At 37.2% G+C, this 18,541-nt stretch overlaps 2 protein-coding genes across 4 annotated transcripts in view; both read left to right on the top strand.

The window, feature by feature from the left end:
* Nucleotides 1–12,863, top strand: part of galnt7 (UDP-N-acetyl-alpha-D-galactosamine: polypeptide N-acetylgalactosaminyltransferase 7) — a 24,276-nt gene extending 11,413 nt beyond the window's left edge. Inside the window, exons 4-15 of one of the 3 annotated variants that reach the window (XM_015044024.1) lie at nucleotides 2,011–2,177; nucleotides 2,371–2,501; nucleotides 3,968–4,047; nucleotides 4,700–4,882; nucleotides 6,659–6,776; nucleotides 7,629–7,751; nucleotides 8,077–8,192; nucleotides 9,385–9,487; nucleotides 9,582–9,680; nucleotides 10,353–10,478; nucleotides 10,595–10,629; nucleotides 11,680–12,863. In XM_015044024.1, coding sequence (XP_014899510.1) covers nucleotides 2,011–2,177; nucleotides 2,371–2,501; nucleotides 3,968–4,047; nucleotides 4,700–4,882; nucleotides 6,659–6,776; nucleotides 7,629–7,751; nucleotides 8,077–8,192; nucleotides 9,385–9,487; nucleotides 9,582–9,680; nucleotides 10,353–10,478; nucleotides 10,595–10,629; nucleotides 11,680–11,782 — 1,384 coding nt within the window. In that variant the 3' untranslated portion in view covers nucleotides 11,783–12,863. Of the gene's footprint in view, nucleotides 1–2,010; nucleotides 2,178–2,370; nucleotides 2,502–3,967; nucleotides 4,048–4,699; nucleotides 4,883–5,130; nucleotides 5,314–6,658; nucleotides 6,777–7,628; nucleotides 7,752–8,076; nucleotides 8,193–9,384; nucleotides 9,488–9,581; nucleotides 9,681–10,352; nucleotides 10,479–10,594; nucleotides 10,630–11,675 lie in introns of all 3 variants that reach the window. The other 2 variants (XM_015044023.1, XM_015044022.1) reach the window with 2 other exon arrangements.
* A 946-nt stretch (nucleotides 12,864–13,809) lies between these two features.
* The window catches only part of saraf (store-operated calcium entry-associated regulatory factor), a 9,250-nt gene continuing 4,518 nt past the window's right edge, over nucleotides 13,810–18,541 (top strand). Inside the window, exons 1-6 of the mRNA XM_015044026.1 lie at nucleotides 13,810–14,107; nucleotides 15,263–15,441; nucleotides 16,319–16,517; nucleotides 16,820–17,110; nucleotides 17,198–17,360; nucleotides 18,258–18,340. Of these exons, the coding sequence (XP_014899512.1) occupies nucleotides 14,038–14,107; nucleotides 15,263–15,441; nucleotides 16,319–16,517; nucleotides 16,820–17,110; nucleotides 17,198–17,360; nucleotides 18,258–18,340 (985 nt within the window). The 5' untranslated portion in view covers nucleotides 13,810–14,037. The remainder of the gene's footprint in view (nucleotides 14,108–15,262; nucleotides 15,442–16,318; nucleotides 16,518–16,819; nucleotides 17,111–17,197; nucleotides 17,361–18,257; nucleotides 18,341–18,541) is intronic.

The following is an 18,541-nucleotide window of genomic DNA, read 5'->3' on the forward strand; positions in this document are numbered from 1 at the left end:
GACAAAATCTTTTTACAAATTGGTGTAATAAACCCAGAAATGCCTTGTAAAAGTTTAAGTTTCCACTTTTAAAAGACACATTTTTATAACTCGTTCCTGAATATAAACCATTGTTTTTCTTCCATGGTGTTTTAAATGCACCTAATCTTTGGTGTTTCCCAGCAGCACCGTAATGTATGGTTAAATGTTTTTATCCTCTGCTGAAGCAGGAAGGTCAGGAATTTCCTGCTGGGCTCCATTAGTGAATATGAAAACATCCATAACTTGTAGCAACAGTACATTTTCTATATCAGTTCAGTCACATATGTGCAGGGTTAGAAGTTGGGATCCACTACTGGAGCAATAGAGGAAAAATGTCAGCGACACGCCAACAAAGGTGTGTCACAGATGTACCTGGATGTGAAGCGTCAGGTCAAATAATAAACATTAACAACCGTATTACTGGGCTGAGGTACCAGAAATTCTTGTAATTCTTGAATCTTATCGTCGTCATCATTTGTTTAGATGTAGTTGTCCTCAGTTGTACGTCTTGTTTTCCTTCGAACACATAAATCCAGACCGCTTTAAATTCCAACACTCCCTAAAGCCGTTGTTACACTCTAACAGTGACGTGTGGTAAAGTTCATGATATAGAGGGTGAAGAGTGCCAAATTACAGTTAAATAAGTATTTAAACATATCAATTTTTTAAAACTGGGAATAAATAATTTATTAAGTATATAGCTAATAATATGTGCTTCAATTAAAGCATTTATCTTATTTTAACAAATAGGTACAATTATTTCATGATTTAATAAATTATTTACCTTTCTTGTGCTGAAACATTTATTTTAAAATGTCAACTTCATCCATCAAACTCAGTGGACGGGTTTAGGGCTGCCTCTATAGAACCCTGACATTTGATTGGCTGCCTTTATAGAGACCTTGACGTCTGATTGGCTGCCTCTATAGAACCCTGACATTTGATTGGCTGCCTTTATAGAGACCTTGACGTCTGATTGGCTTCCTGTATAGACCCCTGACATTTGATTGGCTGCTTCAAATGGAAAGTCAGGAGAACTACTTCCACGTTTGTTATTACTCTGAGGTCAATATTAATAACATAATTAAATTGTTGCAGTTTATTTACCATTATTTACTCCAGCCTCTGTATCCCAAGTTTGTTCTGAAATATCTCTAAAACGTTCACAAGAGACAGTGTTAACTGGTGTTCGTCTTATCTGAAGGCTGCGGCAGCTCCCCTGTGAAGTTATTTGAGACATTTGATGGAACCCTGTTATGAAAAAATCACATTTTGCTTCCTTTTGTACTTCCATTTAGGTTTCTACTGCTTCTACAAACATCCCAAACACTTAAAAAAAAAAAACACCCAGGGTTTTTTGCCAATAAGTTTATGTTTTTAGGTTTCTGAAAAATGAGCTGTTTAAAAAACCTCTGGAACGTAAGGCCACAAATCAGCAGGTGCTGCCCGTTGCCTAGCAACCCCAGCGGAATCGAGGCTCGTTACCTAGCAACCCAAGCTGAGCTCCAGCACTTTTGGTCTGCTGATTTTACCGTTGTATGCGCTGTACAATGGCTGCTGGAAAAGACAAGTGTTTTGTTGTTGACTTGCCTATCAGAAACCACTTGATGCATACTTGTTGGTGTTGCAGGAGCCTCTACTAATGCTTTTCAAAGAAGAACAGTTGTTTCATTGTTTATCTGTTTGCAACTATTTTCACATGAGAGTGTAAACATTGTGTTTATTTGGATTTAAAGAGACAAAGCCCTTAAAACAGCTCGTTCTGAAAGGAGCTCAAAACAGGCAGAACTGATTAGACCAAAATCTAAGAATAATTTTGTGGAAAAAATTGTAATTGGCATGTTTTGTATCGCCAATAGACCGATCCTGATCTGTCCAAGGAACCTTTAAAAGATGGATTTGTGAATATAATTATGGCAAAATGTCAGCAATACCTCATTCCTAATTCCTCCAACTGATTTGGTGTTTTGTGTGTTTTCTCCTCTCTAGGTGTAAGTACTGGCATTATGATGACAGACTGCTGACCTCGAGTGTCATAATAGTGTTCCATAACGAGGGCTGGTCCACGCTGATGAGGACGGTGCACAGTGTCATCAAAAGGACGGCCCGCAGGTACCTGGCTGAGATCGTCTTAATAGACGACTTCAGCAACAAAGGTGGGTTGTTTCATGTTAGCAGACTTAGAAATCAACTATATTACACATCAACTGAAACAGAAGATCAGTTCAGATTTTCCATTCTAACGTTTCTTCTAATTTTGACATTTTAAAATCTTAATTACAAATGGATTACCACAAACGGTCGTAACTATGTTATAATCATTTGTAATTACATTCTCTGTGTTTGCAGCTCACCTGAAAGAGCGTTTGGAGGAGTACATCAAGCAGTGGAACGGCCTAGTTAAACTCTTCAGAAACGACAAAAGAGAAGGATTGATCCAGGCAAGGAGCATTGGAGCCAAGAAAGCCACCAAAGGACAGGTACATATAATTATTACTAATAAATCACTGATTGATACCTGAGTAAATTAGAAGGTTGAATTCTGTTAAATTAGTGCTGTTTCACATGATTTTGTTTTGTTTTTAAGTTTTTGACTGGACTTTTGGCACAGAGATGGTTATTGTGCTACATAAATAAAATGGCTTGAAATGACTTAAAGTTTTTTCAGGTGGAAAATTTCTAGGTTGAACACAAAGTATCCATTTTTTATTGATCTCGGTTTTCCTTTGTTTTTTTATTTCATTTTTAAATTTTATTTACTCAAAATCAGACCCGGATGCACCCAAATCTGAATTTTATTGATTTATAAAACTAATTAAAACTGGATACAGCAAAAGTTTTCAAAAATCAGTGGCTCAAATCCTGTTTTTGTTGCTGAGAATAGAAATTAAAAGTTTTATAAAACATAAAAAGTCCTACTTTTGTCACAGGACTTTAAACAAGACTGTTTTGACCCATGTGGAAAAAGATTTGGACATTTCTGACTTAATCTCAGTATTTTACTCCTGCTGTGGGTTTTAAATAATTCCACGTTTTGATCGTTTTAATCATTTAATTAAAAGTCTGAACAGTTCAGTCTGGATTGGATTAAAATAAATTATGGTACATCTAGATACATTTGGACCACATGGAAATCCACTGCATTTCAATTCAATTCGGTTAATTTATGTAGCGCCAATTCACAATACGTGTATTTAAATGCACTTAATTAAAAAATAGTCACTTGCATCCAATTATATGGGCAGATTTCACATCAAGCACCTTTATTGCACTAGGAGACAACAGTTGAAAGACGGCGTTTCATCTATAGGAGAACGTTAGCAGCTTCTAGCCTAATAGTATTTTAATAAATAGTGTATTCTTAGTGCCTCTTAATGTGAAAAACAACATTACATCTGTTAGATAAAGGAACAAGATGCGTAACCCAGTCCAGATATACAGTTTCTTTCAGAACTGAGTTGGAGTGCACCGATGACCGGTTACCGATTTTTTTAAAAAGCCTAACTTGCCGATTCCGTTTTTTGCCAATACCAATTTTTTTTGTGTCTGAACTGTTGCTCAATATACCACGAAAGTTGCTGAATTGGTAACAGTGGGGTGACTATTGTTAAACGTGCAGAAATGACCTGTTGGGCTGATCTCTCACTGCAGAGCAGAAGAGGACAGTGGCTGATTTATACACCTTTGCCAAGGTAGATAAGATTGGTGGATACGATCGGCTTCACATGTGAAAATCGGCCAATCTTATCCACAATGTTAAAAAGTGAAGGAAATCGGCTGGCCGATAAATCGGTGCACTCCTAGTAGTGAGGTTAAACACCTGTTGGTTATATTATGTTGCCATAACGTTATGCAGGGAGCTGAAGTTATGGCGAGTGAGGATCAGCGAACAGGACCCACATGCATTCTGACAGTGTGTGCTGCTGTTCTTGCTGCTGTTCTGCAGGTTCTGATCTACTTGGATGCTCATTGTGAGGTTGGAATCAACTGGTATGCTCCTCTTATTGCACCCATTTCAAAAGACAGGTAAGTCCTGCTCACTTTTTGACTGCTATTTTTAATAATAAAAGAGTTCTGTTAACCGCTTTACTCAAAGGTAAACTCTGATGTCTAGCTTTTTTTCTCCCAGTGTCTTTTTCTTATGTACATGTTTATTTATTTATTCATTACCCTGCATTGATTAAAGTTTTTAAATGAGAAAAGACGCTAAAGACTAAAAGGTGAAAAATAATAACTTGTATTTTTGCTTAAAAACTGAAATTCATACATTGTATTTAGTGTTTATGTGCATTAATTTTGAAGCTGTTGGATTCCAGCTAATGAAAACCCCAAATTCTTTTGTAATGCTCTTATTTAGGACACCAGTCACATAAAGAATTGTGATTTCAGTCTCTAATCTGCACACAGTAACTGCATTTAATCATATTTTCAAATTTATTCATACTTATTTCTACTTTAATTGAACAAACGGTGGAGGAAATAGTAAAAGTAACAGAAATATGGACAGTTTGGGGGTTTTATACAGTATTAATTTTAATTTATCACGTTAACGATGAATCAACATTCTTCTTATGAGAAGAAATTTATGACTTTAAATGATTAATGATACATTAAATGCCCTCCACTTTCAGCCTGTTCCTATACACAGAGGTTTGTGTATGTGTGTGTCTGCATGTAGGACAGTTTGCACAGTTCCCCTGATAGATTATATAGATGGTAATGAGTACACTATGGAGCCCCAGCAGGGCGGCGATGAGGACGGCCTGGCTAGAGGAGCATGGGACTGGAGCCTGCTCTGGAAGAGAGTCCCTCTTAGCCAGAAAGAGAAGGCCACCAGAAAATATACCACCGAGCCATACCGGTACATATCCAAAGCATGTGAAAACTCACCCCTGATCTTTTTCTGTCTCCACCTCCCATTCCTTGATCCCCACCCTTCTTGTCCCCTGCTGTCCTGGTTGGCGTCATCCACCCCACCGCCCCACTCTGTGTCTTTGTGCTGTTTTGCTCTGCTATCTGTGTGTCCCCCCCCCCTTCCACTTCCTGTGCGACATCTTTCCGTTCCCCCACGTGTGTCCTGTATGCATGTCCCCACAACCGTTGTGTCAGAACTGTTTGTACGGTGCCTCTGATCGACTCCATCCACGGCCAGAGGTTCAACATCGAGCCCCAGGGTGGCGGCGACGAGAACGGTTTTGCTAGAGGAGCCTGGGATTGGAGCATGCTCTGGAAGAGAGTTCCGCTTGGAGACAGGGAAAAAAATCTGAGAAAAACAGTAACTGAACCATATAGGTACAAATAACCTCCTGACTCATCTGGACTGGAGTACCTGGCCACATTTTTTATGATATACACTACGTTACAGCTGCCTCTGGTTTACAAAAAAGAAAAATATGATTCATAATGTAGTGTATAGCATAACTAACCAACTAAAAGTCATAACTAACCAACTAAAAGACTATTTCCAGCTGATGTGGGTTGACTTACCACTGTTCTGTCCACTAGCTGTCCTTCCCTGCAAGGTTTTATCTGTTGAGCCTTTACTGTCTTGACTCTAATCTGTCCTGAGTTTAAAGCTCTTTCTTTCTTTTTAAAGGGGACCTATTATGCAGAATTCACTTTTTTCCTGTTCATGTTTTTGTACTTCCATTTGGGTCTCAACTACTTCCAAAAACAGTCCAAGTGGTTAAAAAAAACACAACCAGCTGTTTTTGGGCAATGAGTTAAATGTTTTTTTGGTGTCTGGAAAATGATCCATTCTGAAAACCTCCCAGTTGTTAAGTCACATTTGTTACCTAGCAACCCCAGCAAGGCCCTGTCCATCACCTAGCAACCTAGGTGAGCTCCACCATGTTCGGTTGGCTGGTTTTACTGCTGTATGCGCTGTACAATGGCTGCTGGGAAAGACAAGTGTAAATATGACCTAATTTATTTGACATTAAGAAAAATAAAATGAAATCAAGAATCAAGGATGTACATGAAGATATGTGAATCTATAAGTGAGTCCAGAGTTTTACAGCTATATGCGCTGTACAATGGCTGCTGGAAAAGACAAGTGTTTTGTTGTTGACTTAACGTCCAGAAAGCACCGGCTGCATTCGTGTTTATTGTGCAGGAGGCTTCACTTCTGCTTTTCAAAGATGTATGGTTGTATAATTACTCATCCATTTGCAGCCATTTTCACATGTGTGTGTAAATGTAAGCTACGGGGCTTTGCCAGAAGCAGCTTTTTTGGATTTAATGTGACAAGAGGCCCTAAAACAACTGAGCAAACAAAATTCTCATTATTTAAGAAAGATTTTTATTTTGTAAAAATGTTATAAACTTTTTGTTTTGTATAGAAGCATAATAGGTCACCTTTAACTGTTAAACACTGGAACCTGAAGGGCAGAAGCATTTCGTTAGCACTCTCCAGTGAGAAGATTATTGGGTTCAACCTAAAGTCTGGGATAGTTTTGGGATCTTATCGTAGAGTTTGTCCTGAGACCTTACCGCCTCCATCTTCGTCTGATCACTTCCTCATCAGGGATTGTGTGTTGCTTGACTCCTTCTCTGTTCATCCCATGTGGGCCTTGTACCTGTTGATGCACCTGTAGCCTCTACCTGCTGGAACTGATGTGTGTTTTTGTTGCTGTAGGTCTCCAGCGATGGCTGGAGGGCTGTTTGCTATAGAGCGAGACTTCTTCTTTGAGCTGGGTCTGTACGACCCCGGGCTGCAGATATGGGGAGGAGAGAACTTTGAAATATCATACAAGGTATATCCAGATTATTCTACGGTAGGGCTGGGCGGTATGGCTTAAAGATAAATCCAATTTCTCATTTTATTGGCAGAAAATATTTTCAAGAAGTGACTTTTACTTTAATTATCCCTTCTTTGAATTTTACAACAAAATACAATACTTATTTACGAGAATCTATCTTAGTATTAGCAGAATAAAGACACAATATTAACAGGGAAAACTTCTTAAAAGTTGTTTTAATGAGAAAAAAGCTTTTAGTTATCAGGATCTGACATGAGCAGCTCAAAATAAACAGTTGTTTACATGATTTTCCCTGCTAATAATTTTATGCTGATGTGTTAAAAGATGAAATATTTCTAAGTAGTAATAGAAATACTATTAATACTTAATAGTACTAGATTATCTAATAATCCAACTCTATTTGGTGTAACTTTTGAAGTTATTCTTGAGTATAACTTCAAAAGATGCTCTACATTTCTCATTTTAAGTTGTATAATAATCTGTTAATGTTACCACTTTATTCTTCTATTTTTTGGACTCTATTGTTGTGCAACTGCATTCTTGTCGTGTCATGACTTTATTCTTGTAATTTAAAAAATCTAATTAACTCCAGATGAACAGAAGATGTAAAACACGCTTGTCAAACAAAATGGTGGATTTGGGTGAAATGATGAGATTCTGAATTATGGAAGCCTAAGGAGTGAATTGGTGGAAAAAAAAATCCTGTTTTTCAAAAAATTAAATCTTCAAAAACCAAAAATGTGATTAATTGATAAAACTTATGATCTAATGTGTACGTTTCCTTCCTGATGGCTGAAAATGTCTGTGTTATGTTTAATTGGTTCGTATTGTTATTCTTGGCTGTAGATCTGGCAGTGTGGCGGCCAGCTGCTCTTTGTGCCGTGTTCTCGGGTCGGTCACATCTACAGACTCCAGGGCTGGCAGGGAAACCCCCCACCTGCACACGTTGGATCCTCTCCCACTCTGAAGGTACGACGACAGATCGCAGACAGACACCGAGTCAGATACCAGCTAGCTGTGAAGCTAACATTCAAACACTTACTGTACCTTATATTTTTACTTTTAAAACATTTGGTCATCCAGGAAGTTGGAGATCAACTTCCTGGATGTTGGTCTCCAACTTCAGGAAGTAGCACTTCCTGAAATGTAAATGTACAGCGTGTTATGTGATTTCTTTTCGGATCACTGCTCATGCTCGGAGACTAAATAATGGTTCAGATCAGTATGTATTTAATTTCACTGGCTGACCTTCATCTGCACTAACAACACTAATAATTTTTTTGTGTACCAACAGAACTACGTTCGTGTGGTCGAGGTTTGGTGGGATGATTATAAGGACTATTTCTACGCCAGCCGCCCTGAAACGCTGACCCTAGCCTACGGAGACATAAGCGAGCTGAAACGTTTCAGGTACAGAAACGTGTATAAACATCTTATTTTTTAATATTAATTTAGTACCAACAAACAGCTGTGCTATGCCCTTCATTGTCTGGTTAATTATTTTGATTTTAGATATGACTTTGTGAAACTAGTGTTCAGAATTGGTGCAAAAACAGAAAATATTACCAAGTATTTTGTTTTAGTTTCTAATGCAAACATTTTAATACACTTAAAATAAGACAAAACTAACTTATAAGTAACTATTCAGCAAGAAATATCAGGAGCTGGTTTTAAATCAATCATTCCTTATTGATTTAAATTTATTTTTTTTACTCATAATAAGACATTTTCCAACGTTATAAGTCTAAAACATCTGCCTGTGGAACTTGTATGTTTGTGTTTGTTTGTGTTTATTTACTTGAAACAAGCTCCTATAACTTGCTGAAAAGTCACTTTTAAGTTAGTTTTGACTTATTTCAAATGTACAAAGATATTTGCACTAGAAACTTAAACAAAAAACAGTTGGTACAAATCTGCAATATTCTGCCAGTTTCAGTGTTGCCCTGATGCTGAAGGGCAGAAAATTAGAAATTATCCTGGGATCCTAAAGCGCAAAAACTAATTTGTGTAATTTATCTGTTTTTGTTGCATCACTTACTTACTAAACTGAAAGGTCCTCGGGTTTAAAACGCAACCCTTACACCAATGAGAACTGCAAACATTTAATTGGAAACACATTGTTATGCATGAAAAAGCTAATTTGATCAGGAATGAAGCTCCCTAAAAATGTTTTCAATCTCTTCAGCCTAACAGTGTCTACTACGTCAAAATTTTGTTTTTGCAGCAATCAAAGCTCATAGAAATGTTTGCTTTCAATTTACATCACCTGGTTTCTTCCATATGGAAAAATAATAATTATAAAATCTTCACAACATTGACCTATTTACAGTTTTGCTGCTACAAACACAAACTTTCCTGTATTTTATTGGGATTTTATGTGACAAACCAACTCAGTTTGTCTATACTGATGTAAAAATCTGAAAAGTAGGGTGTGCGTTTCTGTCTAGCTCTCTGAGTTTCGTAGGATCTCCTTTAGCTGCAGCTACAACCGCAAGTCATCTGGGAAAAGTCTTTGTCAACATCTTGGTCTGGAGACTGAAATCTTTTCCCAGTCATGAACGATGGGAAACGATAAAGTGTGTTTTCCCTAAATGTTTTTCAGGGAGGAGCATCGATGCAAAAGTTTCAAATGGTTCATGGAGGAAATAGCTTACGACATCCCGTTGCACTACCCGCTTCCTCCAAAAAACGTTGAGTGGGGGGAGGTATGAAAGCAAACACATCATGTTTTATTCCTGCTTATAAATCGCTGATTTGTTGTGTTACTCCTGATGAATGCTGTATAATCAATGTGTGCAGATTCGAGGTTTTGAAACCAGCTACTGCATCGACAGCATGGGCCACACGAACGGAGGGAATGTGGAAATTGGCCCGTGCCACAGGATGGGCGGGAACCAGGTAAAAACTCAGCGCTTTCACCGGAAAAAGAAGTGGTGATGCTGGAAGACGGTTTGCGTAACTTAGCAACAAGATGAACAGACATTTCTCTGATGGTGCAGCTTTGAAAGTACGACCTACAAAATCCTTGAATTTTCACAGAAAGAGAAAGAAGAAAATGCAAAATATTTCTGTGAAAGTCAAGAACTGACATAACTGGCATATCTCTGCATAATAATCAGAGATGATTACTTTCTTATTTAAAAAGGAATTGAATTATTAGTTTGCATCTCTCATTTTATTTTTAATGCATAAAAATGTGTAGAATATGCCAATTTTTTTCGATTAATTGATTGTCAGAATAATTGATAGGTTAGTTGCATATAAAATTTATCTTAGTTCAGTGTGAGCGATGTCCTTCCACGACTGAGTTGGGGTTTGACAGAAACGGTGCACAATCAAGCATAAAATGATATTTTACTAATTATAAATAATTTGACCTAATTCTACCACAAGCATCTCTTTCTGACCGTGTTGGACCAGAACCTTCCTTCCGGGTGTTTCTGATGGAAACCAAAGACATTTTAGGAATCTGTGAGATAAAAGATGCAGAAACGTCGAGGCTGACTGCACCCTGCGCCGCCATCTTGGGTGCATGTGGTTTGACGTGTCTCTGTGGTTCTGGTTCTGTAGCTTTTCCGCATTAATGAAGCCAAACAGCTGATGCAGTACGACCAGTGCCTGACCAAAGGAGATAACTCAGCTGTGATCATCACACACTGCGAGAGGAACCAGCACACTGAGTGGAACTACTTCAAGGTGAGAAACACAAACACGCCTCCGTTTGATTATTGATTCGTACAGTTAGTGGTTGATCAGCTTTCAATATTGTTCCTGATTTATTTTATTTTATTTTTTTTTTTGTTGTTTTTCAGGATCTCCATCGGTTCACTCATGTACCAACAGGTAAATGTCTGCGTAGTTTTATCAAACATTAACTTCTAAGCACATTTCAGTAATTTGATTTTCAGATTTTCTACATCTGTCTTGCTTTGTTTCCATTAAACTTTAAATGTTTTACAGTCTTACAGACTGGAGGTGTGTTTTTTTTTCTTTATCGCCGCCTACTGGTGCATTATGGGTATTTTAAACTTTTTTTTTTCAGAACCTTGCTGCAAAAACGCAAAATCTTATTACAAATATCTTATTACACTTGAAATAAGACAAAACTAACTTACAAGTAACTTTTCAGCAAAATATAGGAGCTTGTTTTAAATCAATAATTCTTGAGGTACTAGTTCCACTGGCAGATTTTCACTTATGATAAGACATTTCCCCCATAATCTGGAATTATTAATATAAGGGATTATTGACTTAAAACAAGCTCCTGTATCTTGCTGAAAAACTGCTTGCAAATTAGTTTTGTCTTATTTCAAGTGTTATTTTCACTAGAAACTAGACCAAAAATACTTAAATATAATGTGATAGACTTAAACTGTTAATATGCAGTATTCTTTTTTTTAATGTGATATAAACAAATTAAACACAGGTATTAAGATTAGGTTAGCATACACAGAAACACAACAAAATGTGTGGAAAAAAGTGTTTTTTGTGTTGATTTGGTAGATGAAGACAGAAAAAATAAAATAATAATTAAGCATTACATGACAATTACATGTCTTTGGTTACATTTCTAATAATAATAAAAACAACAATACCACAATGATGATAATAAAGTAATATTACCAATAATAACTCAACACTGTCTGGCCAAAAGGATCAAAGTTAAAAAAGAATAATCCCTCATGAATGAGCAATACTTAGCGCTAGCATTAGCATTAGCTAAAATGAAGTTTTGTTCAGCGAAATTTCAAAGTTGTATTTTCTTTCTGCTCTCTGCCTCTAGTTAGGTTTAATCTGGAATGGTTCAGAAAAGTCCATGAAAAGTTTTTCATTTTAAAGAAAATAGCTTGTGTGTTTTGACGCTCATTGATGTAAATGTTTTGTTTTTTACAGGTAAATGTCTGGACCGCTCTGACCTGCTTCACAAAGTGTTCATATCAGACTGTGACGTCAGTAAATCCACTCAGAAATGGGAGATGAACAACATAGTCGCCGTATGAAGACCTAAAGAAATCTGTCTGACCGGAGAGAAATACGGTGATTTTTTTAAGGACATGCACCACTAAATGCATCCGAATTTTTTAATTTTATTCTGGACGAATCAGCTGTGGCTATCAGCCGGAAAATGCCTTTAAGGTTCATCCTGGATCCAACAGGAAGTGACGGAGTCCAGGGAGGAACTGGCTGACAGGAAGCTGGACGCAGCTGGTCGTTGGAAGGAGCTGTGGGGTTAACATTAAACTGGCAACTTGTCTTTTATGGTGGTTGTGTTTACATGGTTTATTTCTGTTTTCTTCAAAATCAACTCTAATCTCTTCACATACGTTTTTAATTCAGATTTGCCCGCTCGATACCAAAAGCAGGTCGTTTGCTTGGTGAAGGACTCCATTGTCTCAGACACTACATGGGTTTACTGCTTGCTTTGTTCAGTAAAAACAGACATTTTGGTGTCAATGTGACATAAAAGCAACTGAATAATGAGACCTGATGCTGTCAGACAAGGAAGTAGTTCATTGTTAAACATGGCAGCTGTTTTATTTGTTTTTTGACTCCATTGCAATGAACCTTTCACAGGATTGTTTTTATGTTTTTATTGTTCTTTAGACTAAAAATCACCTTTACAGCTTCTGTAGGCTTCTATACCCAAAATGAAAAAGTGAAAAACATTCAAAAAATAAATTCAGGTTTTCCTGAATTGGCTGTTTCTCCAAACTAAACATTCCAAGCATAATTTCAGTTGTTCCATGTCTTAAACTTTATGATTGCCACTTTTTGGTTAGTTCTTTGACGAACTGTAAAAGACGATGACTGCTTGCCTTACCTGAATAACTTAAGGTGAAGTTTACTGTGACCTGTGATGAAATGGTGGGGGGAAATGTCTGCTTTTGCTGCAGGGGGGAGAGGTTTGGGTTTATTGTTGACTATGTTTGCAGCATTTTGTACAACATAAATGAAGTTGTTTCTAAAGAAAATGGTGTATTATATCAGAGGCCCTTAATGATGTAAATATCTAACTTATAGCAGAGATTTAATAATATGGGCCAAACATTGGGGGAATGATGAAATAAACGATTTTTACTACTTTGTCTCTTTCTGCTGCTTTTGTTTGGGATTATTCTGGGATAAACTGGGTCCAGTTCATAAATTCCAGTATACCAATTTTATCCTGAAAGGTTTTAGTTTGTTAAAAATAAAAAAGTCAATATCAGTCAGCTACTGATTGACTTAATATTCCACATGTATACAGTCATGTTCAATGATTTTGAATTTGATTAAGTTTATGTCATCAGCTAATTTTGCTAAGTGAAGCATATCGTAACTGATATTTTAATTACGCAGAATGATGTTGAAAGTCTTTATTTCTGTTTATTTTGATCATTTTCTGCTCACCGCCAATGAAAACATGACATTTAAGATTATTTTAAGAATATCCAATCAGATATTCTACATTTTAATTCATAAGTGTATGCAACAATAACTTCAAAACAAGATTAAAAAATATATGCAAGTGAAAAAAATGCCGGTAAGATTCTCAACATAGGATGTTAAGTTCAACTATTTAGAGACATATTCAGATGAAAAGTTACTTGTAAGTTTGCTTTATCTTATTTCAAGATACACTTGAAACTAGACAAAAATACTTTGTAAGGTTTTCTGTGTCTTGGAAAAATAGGTGTGGAAAAGTGTTATTTCTGCTTAAAATTCTTATTTCGTAGTTATGTTATTCATTTGAATTAATGTTTTTTTCAGCGTTTAAAGTACCAGAATTTGCATATAACTTCATATTTCATTGTTTTTGAATATAAAATAAGATAGAAGATACACAGTGAACAGGTAATGAATCAGTTAGTTGAAACGGATTGATGCAGGTAGAAAAACCTCAAAATTAGCATTTAAAAAAAAAAAATATTAATTTAATTTCCCCACTGCACGCTTACAGTATCACTACTTTGGACCAGGAAGGTTCCGATCTGACGACTGTCCTTTCCAGATAAATGTAGCTGCCTGCAGGGTCCAGTAGAGGACGCTGTGGTACAAAGTTCCGGGGTTCTCCGCTTCAGAATCAACGAAAGAAAACCGATGAGGTACCCGGAAGTGAAGCGCGCCATCGTTTCCACTCGTTAACCAAAATAAATAAGTTGCGTCAGCCATAGAAAAGCAAATCGTTCTGTTCATTCAGACATTTTCACAGGTAAAATAAGTCCAGGTTTGTTAAAAGAAGCCACTGTCGCAGTTCTTCTGAAAAACCCAGGACATGGCGCTGCTTCCTGTGACAGTTGTTTTGCTGTTCGTGTTGGTGGAGACCACCTACAGCTGGAATCAAGGTTTGGTTTCTCTCCTATTAAGGTTTTAAATGTCTGTCTAAACATGATCCGAAAGCATTAACTTTATAGCTGTGTCTTTGCCTTTACAGCTGGGGAGAAAACGGTACACTTCCTTTAGTTATTCATAGATAAATGGTAGTTACGAGCCTGAAGTTTCATATATATATATTTTTTAATTATTTATACATTAATTTGTCATTAAAGGGGTCTGTTAAAGCAACCCATTTAGTTATTTTTGCTTTAAATTTTCTCTATGCAAATTTATTGTACTGTTTACCTGTAGTCACAATAAATCTCGCGAGATTTTAATTCATGCGACGTTATCATTCAATGTGCAACAACATGATAGAAACATGAAATACAAACGCTTTAGCGTTTTGAATTGGAAATCAATTCAGTTGCAATTTATTCTTTCGTTGTAAGTCCTCAGATGCTTTTTGGTAAGATGTTTTTTGATGGTTAAAGCCAAATATTGCTCAGCTGGGAAAATTCTGTCAAAAACATTGTGACTGTAAAAACTATACTTTTGGTGAACATTGTTCTAATTCTTGGAGAATCATGCGCACGCGAATTCAGATGTAAGAAGATGTCTTAAACATTTTTACACATTTTTTTCTCTGTTACATAAGTTTTTTGTTTTTCCTCAGTGAGTTCTTATGCTGTGTAGAAGCCGGTGAATCCTTAATCTAACGACATTTAAATGTAGAATATAATTTTGCAGTTTCATGATGTATTTTTTCTCTTTTTTCCCCTCGATATTTATTTAAATACTTATTTGTACTACTGTCTTGCAGTATCTACAAATCTTTCAACTAAAAAAAGCATGAACTTTCGGTAATAACCTGATGCCGTCACTGCAGGTGTGGGCAGGAATCATCAGCTTTAACATGGGATTGATAATAATAATAGTAATGAAAGTAACTTTAAAACAATTTAAACATGTTTACTGACATCGTGTATAAACAGTTAATTGATTTGCATTCTGCTTTGTTTATTATTCAACACATTCACCTGGTTTGTGGATATTAACATAAATATATCTAAAGTGGCTACATTATGTAAGCATTCAGCAACGTTTTCCTTTTTTAAATTCTTTCCATTTTAAAACTGTATCATGGAAGTAAAGGTTTCCTTCCTGATCTGTCCTTCATGCAGACAGCGTGTTGCTGAGGGACATCCAGGCTCTGACGTTCTACAGGAACCGCTTCACCACAGCGAGGCGCTCCAACCCGGTTCCCCAGCTGAAGTGTGTTGGCGGCTCCGCAGGCTGTCATGTCTTCATCCCCGATGTTGTCCAGTGTGTGAACACAGGCTGGGATGGCGTGGATGTTCAGGTACTGTTACTCTGTCATTACTTAGGCACTTCAGGTAGTATTAAGTGAGATTTGACAATATCAGGTTATTTTTGATTTCAAATATTTGTTTTTTTATGCAAATGCTTTGTGGAAATAAGAGGCATATTTTAAACTAAAATCTAAAAGAACTATAATAGACACTCTTTTGCTGATGTCAAGTAAATAAAATTAGCATTTTAAATACAACTTTTTACAGAAAAAGCAATGAAGAAATACATTTAAAAAGATGAAAAACAAAAACAATTGTTTTTAAAAATTAAAACAGACATTTTTGCTCAGAAAAAAAGCAACATTCTGGGGACAATCCTAAGACATTTTTTATGTTAAAACAAAACAATTAATCGAATTAATTGTGGTGAATTGATTATTGATATAATTGTTGATAATTGTTCAATCATTAACTGAAGTAAACAATCTCTTAAAAAGGCCATTTGCTGAAAAAAAAAACACATTCAGATGAGCAATTGTGCCAAAAATGTACAAAATATATATACATTTTTCATTTATGATTAAAAGGCATTAGTCTGTAAATGTTTTGGACAAAACTCCTCAAGTGACCTCATAGTTTTAGCTTCACTTAGTTCAAATTCAATAAAGGAATGTAATCTTACTGCATTTTAAGGAATAAAATATTATTTCTTTATCTATAAAAATGAACAAAATTATTTGTTTAGATGCATCTTTTAATTTAATTCTATTATGGTATAGAAAGTAGTTAAATGAAAAATCTGTTTGATGTACCAATTGTCAGAATAATAAATAAGTTTATCTATATATATTTATTAAATTGTAGAACATTAAATGTTCTGTTTCAGGCTGTTGAGTCTCTGTTTGGGTCTCCTCCTCTCCTTCACAGTGGGAGTGTAAGACGGACATGGACAACGCCTACAGGTTTGGTGCCATTGAGGTGAGCTGCGAGGGTTACAGCCACCCGGCTGATGACTACATCCTGAAGGGCTCCTGTGGCCTGGAGTTCACCCTGGAGCTGACCCAGGAGGGAAAGAGGAAGACGCAAGGCAGCTTTGGCTCCCAGGGTGGATTTAAACAATGGGGAGGTCAGAGGAAACATTATTTATTTAGCCATTGAAGTGTAATGGGTGTCACGATAACAGGTTTTAATGAACAATACATTTTCTCAGAAGTTATTGCAATAAATGATAACATTGTTGATTTGAGACCTTGCTCAAGTAATGTAGTGGTGTAATATTGAAAGAACACATCCTCAAAGATCAGTAAACTTAAATGTAATAAATGTTGCAAGACAAACAAACAGACTCTACCAGACTATCAGATGTGAAAACTCCCTGAATATATTAAAGTGTTTTTTTCTATTTTTTTTTTTTGTGACTTTCCTCAGGACTTGGGGGTCTTGCCTCTGGTCTCTTCAGCAGTTTCTTTGGAAACAAGCGCCACCAACATCAGCAGCAGCAGCATCATCAGCAGCATTACGCCCAGGACGGCGAGTCTTCAGGGGGATTGCTGGGGGTTGCTGTGCTTCTCCTCATAGCTTATGGTATCTACAAGCTGTTTCTCAGTGGGGACACAGCCCAGTGGGGACAGACTGGGGGACAGCCAGGCTACCCTCAGGATAATCACCCAAACAACATGGGAGGACCGCCCCCACCTGGATTCAAACCTGACTACACAGGTAGCTGAAGCAGAAAAAACAAAATCCGTCATAGATTAAAACTGTAAGGATCGCTTCCACCTTCCCACCTGTCTGTTTCTTGATCAGGCTATCCAGGCGCCAATCCTGGCTATGGTTTCCACAACGATTACACTCATGGGCAATATTACCAAGGACGCCGCTCTGGGGCCGGCACTGGCCATGGCGGCGGTGGCTTCTGGACTGGGATGGGAACAGGAGGAATGCTGGGATATCTGTTCGGTCGACAGAGGTTGGTGAAGCAAGGAGAAGTTTGAGTTTACAGACTGAGTTTGGACTTATGGACCCCCTGCAACGTTACCTCACCCCCATCTCTCTGCTTGCTAATGACTAGCATTAGTTTTAGCTAAGTTGACAATATAACGCGTTAAATCTTAAATGTGAATGATGTATGAAAGAAAAATGGACGCAGTGCTTTGCTACTGTCAACACTATAACATGTAGACAACAAGGCCTGAAAAAGTTTTAATGAGGGAGATGGAGGTGGGTTATGCTCCCTGGACTTCTGTACCAAGTAGATGTGATGTTGAATTTGGTGTGTTTCAGTTCAGTTACTAAATAAAACCTAAACACCAACTCTGACGGATCATCAGTAGAGCAGGTGTTTTAAATTAGCTAATCAACCACCGGTGTTAGCTTAGCTAATAGCAGCGGTAGCTAATCTACCACATCTGTGATTATTAATAAGCGATTACTTATTAATAACAGCAAAAATAAACATCAAGCCTAAAAACATAAAAGCGTAACGGTCTGAATGTTGTGTTCATTGTGTGGGAAATGTTTGGCGTTGAACCCTGATACGTTTGCGGCGTTGTTGTGTGTTGCTATGGCAACGAGCCTTCGTGTAGAGTAGCCAACGCAGAAAGTCAGTTTCGAGTTATTCCTCATCGGTTTTTCTGCACTACTTTTCCCTTTTTGTGGCGGATAGCACTAGTTACCTTCATCTCCAGGTTTCATTTTGCTAACGGAGTTGTTCTACCGCGACGGCGCGGCTATGGATGGCATGTAAAAAAAAAAAAAAGACTTTTCTGGATATAAACAATAACATGCAGGGGGTACATAGAAAAATGTTCATCTCTCAGTTTGAATTCAGCTTTCAGCTTCTTGTTGACATGCGGTTGTTTTGCAGAACGCAGCCCTGCAGTCCGCCTCCAGCAGGACAAAACCACTCCTCTGGGACAAATATGTCTTCTGGGACACGCACTGCTTCAGGTACCGAGGCTTGTGTTCGCTTCTGGACTGACTCAGAGAAATGTAGAAACATCTCATTGATGGTTTGGAGGAATCATTATGTTCTTAGTAGTTTTGCTCCTGCTACTCCGGCTGCAACTTACGATTCATTGTTTTAGTAATCGACTAAGGTATCATTGTATAAAAAAACCTAAAGTGGTAAAATGAAAAATCTGCAGAATG

Source organism: Poecilia latipinna, unplaced genomic scaffold (assembly GCF_001443285.1).
Source record: "Poecilia latipinna isolate Pla-1442-1.1 unplaced genomic scaffold, P_latipinna-1.0 Scaffold660, whole genome shotgun sequence".
Taxonomy (NCBI): Eukaryota; Metazoa; Chordata; class Actinopteri; order Cyprinodontiformes; family Poeciliidae; genus Poecilia; species Poecilia latipinna.